The 8,955-nt window shown below is 41.9% G+C and overlaps 1 protein-coding gene across 6 annotated transcripts in view; it reads right to left on the reverse strand.

Annotated features, from left to right (window-relative positions):
• The window catches only part of TTF2 (transcription termination factor 2), a 35,542-nt gene extending 26,646 nt beyond the window's left edge, over window positions 1–8,896 (reverse strand). For 3 of the 6 annotated variants that reach the window (XM_045203783.2, XM_045203782.2, XM_024570647.3), the window contains exons 1-3: window positions 8,844–8,896; window positions 8,662–8,764; window positions 6,792–6,878 (exon numbers count right to left, since the gene is read on the reverse strand). In XM_045203783.2, the coding sequence (XP_045059718.2) occupies window positions 6,792–6,878; window positions 8,662–8,764; window positions 8,844–8,871 (218 nt within the window). In that variant the 5' untranslated portion in view covers window positions 8,872–8,896. Of the gene's footprint in view, window positions 1–6,791; window positions 6,879–8,345; window positions 8,765–8,843 lie in introns of all 6 variants that reach the window. The other 3 variants (XM_045203784.2, XM_053917821.2, XM_053917820.1) reach the window with 2 other exon arrangements.
• Window positions 8,897–8,955: the final 59 nt, after the last annotated feature.

Here is an 8,955-nt window from a genome sequence, read left to right on the forward strand (position 1 = left end):
ACCATACCCTATACATATTTTATATACAAGAGGGGGACCCAAAAAACCCAGAATTTATTTATAAAAAGTTGTGTATTTATTCTTACATGTTTAAACTTCAGTCACAAAGTACTCTTCATTTGATGCAATACACTTTGCAAAACTTTTTCCCACTGTTCAAAACCGTTTTTGAACACATCAATTTTGATGCCTTTTAGTGTTTCTGCCATTTTTTTTGTTTCAGCTCTTCCACAGAGGCAAAATGTTTTCCTTTGAGGACTTTTTTCATCCAGGGAAACAAAAAAAAAGTCACTCTGGAGTAAGACTGTGGAATAGGGAAGGTGGGGCACAGGGGTTGTGCAGTTTTTTTGTCAAAAACTGGCAAATACTCAGCGCAGTGTGGGCAGATGTGCTCTTAAATCGCCCATCATAACATGGAAAAATGCGTTAAAAGAGTCTTCAAAAAAATTCACTGAAGCCAAACACAACCTCTCACAACAACACCAGCTGGTACAGTGATATAGATGGGTTCCTAGAAATCTTAACCAGCAGGGGAAGCCTGTACTAGGGCCCACCCTCCAGAAGATAATTTCAGTTTTTCTAGGGTCCTCTGGTATGTGTTTTTACAGCTGCACAGCTTCATACACAGCTACTTTGGAGATGTTCCATTATTTATCTAACCAGACCCCTCTTGATGGACATGGCTGTCTCCAATCCTTTACTATTAAGAGCAATGTCACAACAATTGACCTTACACACAAGTCATCTCACATGTGTTTTAACACACCAGGAGGGGAGCTTACTTCTCATGCTGTGTATCAGTGCTTTCTGTTTTTCTTGATCACTTAGCTTCTAGATTTTATTCTCTTTTTGCTGTTTTCTAACTCATTAAATTCAATTTTTACCTACATAAATTCCTTCTTCCTCTTTTATTTCTTGTTCTTCTAACTTCTTAAACGAGTCCAGTGATACTCAACATGAATCTGAACAGCCTGAGTCCTAATTGAAAATGAATCCTGAGCAGGTCTCGATCCCTCGAGGCCTTTACTTTACCTGGACATGAAAGCAAAGATGAGAAACCCCAAACAGACAGGTGTTCCATAAAAGTCAAACTAAAAAGAAAATAGGTCCAGCCCCTCTTGTATAAACTCACTGTTTTCCCAGTCAGGCCCACAACTCAAAAAAAAAAGTGCATTGGTCTCTTTTTCTCACTATAATAGGATATAAGATTGAACATGTATAATAAAATTTCTGAAATGCTTTGAATGCATAAAAATTCAAAGTACTGGCTACTATTAGGGAGTACTACTACTTATCAAAATAAATGAACAAATTGCTGCTGTTGTTTAAAGTGTATTTAGCACTTGAAATCTCTACTGCAAGAAGATTTCATAAATAGTATCTGTTTTAAGGCCCAAGCCATGTAGACTTTCAGGAGATGGGAAAGACTGGAGAGAGAAGAAAACACTGCATACTGAACACCTACTGTGTGCTGGCACAGTGCTAGAAATGCTTCATCTCCATTGCTATTAAAATAGATTTGGAGTGGCTTGTTCTTATGTAGGTTAAAAAGCTTGCTTTGTGTATTAAACCGTAAATTAACAAAGAAAGCAGTAGAACTACATGCTCACAGAGAAAGCAAATAGTGATTCCACTATGAAAAACAATGTAATTTCTGCAGTTTATTAACTATCTTCCAGGACACAGGTTACAAACAACAATGATGAAGAAACCAACTAGTGGAAGCCGGACCTCTTCTCTGCCTTCCTCATCAGAAGGCAAACCCTCCCTTCTTACTAATGGCTCACTGTCCAACCCAGCATCGTAACCAGGCTGGGATTCTTCCAGATTCCACAACCACGCTCTGTTGGTCCAAATCCCAGCCCTATCACATAATGAGCTCCAAAAACAAAGACACCGCATTTAACGAGCCCCTGTGGCAGTTTACTTTTCTGTAAAATGGTAAAAAAAACAACAAAACCCCCCCCCTACATACCTCATTTGGTCACTGTGAAGATCAAGTGCATTAACACATGTACAGCAAGAACTTAATATGTAACGGCAATCATTAGTCCGCTCCTGTGGCCACAGGGGCCTAGTCCTATAACAACACTTCTGTGTACAGCCTGGAACACTTCCTTGTCCTTTTCTCTGTCCAAATGTTAAAGATCATTCAAGACCCAGTTCAAGTCTGAATTCCTCCACTTTCTCAGTGGCCTCCATTAGCCAGAGTCCCTCACTGCAGGTCTTAGAGTCACAGGAGCATGTGGCGTTTGAACGCAGCCACTTCAGCGCCCCAGCAGGTGCAGAGGGCTGGCGTGCTGGGCACCTTCCTACGCCTGATTCTCGGCCCGGTCTGTCACAGGGCACTTAGGAATGGGGTTCACTGCTTTTACACTAAAACCCAAGATGGAACAAAAATGGAGATGTAAAAAATATAACTGTAAATATCCTAGGAAAAAACCAGATGACTATCTTTGTAATTCTAAACTGAAGGCTTCTCTCAGCAAGAGACATAAAATCCTGCAGCTGAGGGATAAATAATTCAGTAATTTCGGCTACATAAGTTTTAAACTTCCATATGGTAAAAATACTATGAGCAAATTCGAAGATAAGAAGCAAATTGGGAAAAGTAGTTGCTACACATATTGCAAAGGGCTAAGAGCCTTTATATACAAGAAGTGCTTCCATTGTACAGCAAGTGGACAATACTCCACAGCCCCTACCAAGTACTGGCTTCACTGACGGGGCTGCTTCAGGGGTCGGTGGAGCCTGAGTTCCTTCTGGCTGATGCTGTAACGCCTCTCTGTCCTCGGCCTGGATAATCATAGCTGGGCTAGATAACCTGCATGCCAAGTCCACCCCAACACTAACCACACAAGTGTTACTAAAAATATTTTGAGCATCCCACTATAACCAGTTACTCAAAGAACTAAAACTTACTTTACTATTTATAGGCAAAAGAGTATTTCCACCTATTTTGTCCCATATCCTAGAGAATAAAAAGTAAAAGGACCGGGGCTGGGGAGAAAAAAAAAAAAGAGCATGAACTCAGGAGCTCAGTGACCATGTTCCACATTTGTAAATCAAGGTGTGCCACTTTTATGCAGTAAATCACTCATGTCAAGGCAAGAGTTCTTCCCTCTGGTTCTACGGAGTGACTATCATAGCTTCCTTTGTTGCCCACAGGGAGGGCGGTGGCCAAAGGGCCGGTCCAATGCTGGCGAAGGGTGCCATCTGGTGTTGCAGTTGGAGAACTGCACACGAGTGCAGCCACACTCCAATGTAGGGAGAATGGGCATCTCAGCCTCAACTCGGTTCCCACCGCCATTACACTGCTGCACCTGCCTCCTATTCAGGTTAAGCTTCAAACATAATGACATTAATTAATTCAAGGATATGTGAAGGACCTTCAGTTCCCGAGAACAAAGCCCAGTGTGGGGGAAGGAAAGGCTACATTCCCTGAGGTCAGTCTCCGGAGTTCTGGCAAAGGGAGTCAGCTTCCATAGGCCTATCTACTCCAGGCTGACGTTTCCAGCCTGCGCCACCCATTTGGCTACATCATTTTTGTTGCTGTCTTTTGGTTTTTAATTTGTTGTTAATTAATTTATAGAACTGTATTTTATTTGTCCTAAAACAACCTTTTTAAAGTTCGAGTAATATTTGGGCTAAGCATACTTCTTTTTTTCTATTTTAAAATAATGATCACCTCTCAGCTACATCTACCTCGTGTGAAAAATATTAATGTAAGTTCTCTAAAGTCTGTGTTTCGCTTAGACCTTTCCTCAGAGCTGCGCACGCACCCTTCCAGCTGTCTCACACACGCCTAAGACACCATTAGTCTCTACGTGTGAGCCACGCCCCGATCCTCTTCCAATGTTCCCCTTCCTTCCTGTCACCCACAACCCCAACTCAGCAACCACTCACTGAGCAGACTGCGCCAAACACCGCTGCCACTGCCTCAATCCCAGCCCATCTCTCACTAAGTTCGAATCCCAGTAGTGCCACTTCATAACCGTGGAAGCTCAGGTTCCTTTCCTAACCGCTCTGAATGTTTCCTCGGCAGTCTGTAAAACAGGAATACTGAAACCTATCGCGGCAGAGACTAGGGCAATAAGAGAGTGAGCTGTGCAGTCGGCACTCACAGTGGCTGTTATTTCAGCAGTCCCCCTCCCTCCAGTCTTCACCTAATTTATTCTCCCATGTTATTCAAATGCAGATTGAGTCAAAAATTCTTCAGGGGTTTCCCACCGCCTAGGAGAGTGTTTCTGCACGGCAGAGGCCCCCGGTAGTAAGCCAATGGCTTCAGGTGTCAGGTGGTCACCCTGATCCCATGTGCTAGAAGGTTACTAGCCCCACTCTGTCAGCAGAAAACAATAGAAAAGCGAAAGTTTTAAAAATTCTGTTTATAACAGCATCAAAAACCACAAACATCGAGGATTAAAATTAACAAAAAGGGCACAGAACTCCATAATGAAAACTGTTCAACAGCCACTAAGAGAAAATTTTACAGTGATAAATAAATATGCCATGCTCAGGAACTGGAAGGTCAATATTAATGTCAGTTCTTCCCAAAATGATCTATACAGATTCACTGTAAACCAGACAGAGCTTTCTGAGGCAATTCGAGAAGTTGATTCTGTGCTGTACATGGAAATGCAAAGGACCTAGCATAGCCACACTAGCTCAGTGTTGGAAGAGGCGCACTATCTCACCTGGCTGCATGGCAACAAGCAGAGGGATCGATGGAACAGATTAGCAAGTCCAGAAAGAGACCCATGCACAGTGGTCAACTAATTGTTTTTACAAGCCTTTCCACGGAGAAAGAAATGTCTTCAAAAAACAGTGCAGAAACCATTAAATAACGGTCATTTAATATTACATGAAAAAATAAATAAACTTCCACTCTTATCTCATGAGATACCCAAAGTTAATTTGAGGCCGGGCATACATAGACTAAACAAACAAAGAACTATAAAACTTCTATAAGAAACCACTGGAGAAATCTGTGATCTTGGGTAGGCAAAGATTGCTCGAAGAGAAGAAAAAAAGCAGAAACTATTAAAATATAATAAACTGAACTTTATTATAAAAATTTAAAAACTCCTGCTTTTCAAAAGACAGTTAAGAAAATGAAAACCACGAACAGGAGAAAATATTCATAATTCATACATCTGCCAAAGGACTTGTATAGAGAACTCATAAACAATTCCTCCAACTCGATAACAACAACAAAAAACCTACAATTTTTAAAATGGGCAAAAATCCCCAGAAGTCATACTGTCTGATTCCACTTATGTAACGTTTTTGAAATGGAAATCAGATTCATGGTCGCCAGGAATAAGGGGCAGCGGGAGGTAGGCGGGTGTAGTTATAGGAGGGTAACAGGAAGTTACTATGGTAATCGAACTGTTCAATATTTTGATTGTGGTGGTGAATGCATGAAACTACATGTAATAAAATTGCATATAACTAAATGTATATACATTTAGTATAAGTAAAACTATCTTTACAAAAAAGATCAGTGAATTGTATCAAAGTATTTTAATTGTGATATTATACTTAATTTTCAAAATGTTACCATTAGGTAAAGTCTACTGAGGATCTCTCTGTGTATTTCTTATACCTGTATGTGAATCTAGAATTATCTCAATAAAAATTTCAATTAAAAAAATGAGTAAAAGATTTAAACAGATACTTTACCAAAAAAGATACACAGATGCCAAATGGGCACATGAAACAAACTGTGGAATTCAGAAATGGAATTCGACTCAGCAACAACGAATGAATTACTGAGACACACAACCAGATGGAGGATTTCACAGATACTGTTACATAAAAGTCAGACAAAAAAAGAATACACACAATATGAATCCAAACAGCAGCCTATGGTGGATAAGAGGATTGACCAGAAAGGGGTCCAATGGCCCTTGATGGGGTAATAGAAATAGTCTGTTTTGACTGGGGTCTTAGTCATATGCATGGGTATATACATCTGTCGAAGCTCAGCCAGCTGAACACTTAAGATCTGTGCATCTTACTGTGTACATAGCTCAATTAAGAAAAACAGGAGAATAGGCAGTATTCAGGTATGTAAAAACTGTGAAGGTGGCACTTGAATGCCTCTATTTTGGGGGGTGTGGGGGAGGGGTCAATCTAGAATACATAAATTCTAAACTGCACAGAACATCATATAACACCCCCACACCTGGCCCCTGCCTTCCTGGCCAGCCTCCTAAAGTCTCTACTCAGACAGAAGTGACACTATCACTTATGCCAAATGCTTGTAACCAAATGCTTGTAATTCCATTATTTCATGCCTCAGTACCCTAACGCAGGGTATTAATCAGCTAAATACAACCCCTTCCTTGTGAATTCCTACTTACTTTCAATACTCACGAGAATACCATGTCATCTTTATAGACTTTCCTGCCCTTTCTCTGAGTTCCCATAAAAAAGGCAACACTTATTGAGTACTTAACATATGTTAGACATTTTCACACATCACCTCATCAGACTGCCAGAATGAGTGTGGACAAGTTACTGCAAGTTAATGACCATTGGTGGGCTGGTGTTACTGTGCACGTGAGGGCTGAACAGGACAAAGGTGGAGCAGTTTAATCCTGAAATTTTGCTCAGCAGTGAGAAAGTGCAGCTCAGAAGTTATTCAATAAATACAGAAATACTGTTGTTTTTTTAATGAATGGTCAATAAAGTAGTGTCCATCGTAGGAAAACATACTTGGCTCTAATTCTTCCAGGTAAGAAAAAAAAAAAAAGCCAATACACTCAGATGGCCCTTCGGACACTTACCTATAGTCTTTCGTGTTCTTGGGTGGAAGTAAGCCCTGAAGCTCTACCACAAAGCCCTCGTGCAACAAACAATGAGAAACGGGAATGCTGGAGAGAAAAAATCGAAATTTTGTTTGAGGAGAAAAAGAATCAACACTTTAGCATGACATCCAGACTAGGGGTTTTAAACGTCAGAGCCCACGCAGGACCTCCACCGAGTTTGTCAATCCCGTAGGTATTTTGGTCTCCCTGCACCCCCTGGGGAAAGCGTCCACAGCTCGCACGTGTCCCACCCCCCCAAATCACGAGTGACCATCAAGAACTTTTCCCTGTGACTCAAAGGTTAAAACTACACTGTGGCACAGACCTCTGCACTGTGCGACTGCAGGAATGCCTGAAGTGTAAGACCGACTGCTGAGGTTCACCCGTTTCTTTCTTCCACCCCGCTTCCTTTAATGACCTGCCTGCTGTCACGGCCTGTGTTCACATGCTAGCGACACACCCGCTTGTCCGTACTGGCATAAACTTAACTCCTCTCCTCCCGCTTCTTTCTCATTATGACAGAATGTATTTAACATTTCAGAGGAAACAGGTTTAAGTATTGTCATACTTTACTCTCCCATGACCTATGGTATTTAATTTTGCTTATATTCTAGTTACCAGACATATCTCAAATAGAGCGAGTGTATCAAATTACTGTCTTGAAGTCAAATATTACAGTACTGGTGTGTATAGCAGAACGTTTGTATACATGGCACCCTATGTAAGGGATGCTCCTTTAATGTGAAACCGAGTCTTATGCTACCACTAATGCTTAATTCCTAATATGAACATGCTCTCATGTTTCATGAAACTTGAACTAGACACAGAACCTAAGAAGCTCAGTATAGAAATTAGAGATAAGTAGTAAACTCTAACATAATATGCTGATAGCTTATTTTTGGTTGGTCCCTTCTAGCTTAAGATTTGACAGTTTTACTCAAAATCATTTTGTATTTAATTAAAGTGGATCCACATAATTTCCTTCAAAGAAAAAAAAATGTGCTAGAGAGCTAAGAAAATATTTTCTCAGAAAAGTTAACATACATGTTTTTAAAAGTTTATTTTCTAGTTGATATCCAGTACAGTGTGCTTTAGATGATCTGGAGGAAAGTTATTTTTCTCTCCGAAGTTCAGCAGAGAGCAGGAAAAAGTTTAATGATGTGATAGTTTTCAAGTTCATTAGGGACTGCTGGCCCTGAGAAAACAGTAACCTTTTGATAACAGTATTAACTCTTCTCACTTTAAAGGAGATGCTCAATATTTCTGGGTCTCAGCTTTCAATTTTGTAAAATCAAGTATCTGATTTTCTTTGAGCATTAATCCCTAACCTGTTTCTTTGGATTTTCATTCTCACCACTTAAATCCTATTTTTAGATGGGGCCATCGGAGTGTTTGAACCTTAAACAGTAAAAAACCAGTTGGGCCTCAAACTAGTGCAAAGCAAGGAACTGTTTTCTACTATGCCGGTACGGAGGTCCTCACTTAAATGGGGTGGGACGGGCGGAAGCGGGGAAATGTCCGAGCAGAAGATACCTAGGCCTGACAAATACATAGAAACCCGGAGCTGGAAAGGACCACAGGAATCCAGGTATGCCTATCCTCCATTACACAGCTCTCGGCGGCCCAGAGAGGGTAAGTAACCAGCCTCAGGTCACACAGCAACCAGGAGCAGAGCGTCTTCCGAAGACACGACGCAGTCCTAGGATTACCGACTACTTGAAGGGCCCTGGCTCCCCAGACCAAAGGTCCCACCGCCCCTAGGCCCAGTGCTGCCGGGCGCGGAGAGTCGGTGGCTCCTCCCAGGAGGCCGCGCGCCGTCGCAGGGAGTCGTGCCCAGCTCGAGACCTACTCGGTGGCCCGCACGAAGTTGCACGCCTCCGCCCGGCAGACGTAGAAGCTTTTTCCTTTATTCGGGCCCTCGTGGACGCCGGTCTTAAGAAAGCAGAAGGTCCCTGAGGAGAGAAGGTGGACCACAATTATGCCGCGATAGATGGACAGACCCCAAAAGACCCTAAGACCCTGGCCCCTCACCGTGCTCGGGACACCTAACTAATTCCATCGCGTTCTTCCTCGCCTTTGTCCCGACTTCCTGTGCCAACACTTGCTTCCGCCTGCAGGACCAATCAACATTCTTAACCCCACC

This window comes from Desmodus rotundus, unplaced genomic scaffold, assembly GCF_022682495.2.
Source record: "Desmodus rotundus isolate HL8 unplaced genomic scaffold, HLdesRot8A.1 manual_scaffold_322, whole genome shotgun sequence".
Classification (NCBI taxonomy): Eukaryota; Metazoa; Chordata; class Mammalia; order Chiroptera; family Phyllostomidae; genus Desmodus; species Desmodus rotundus.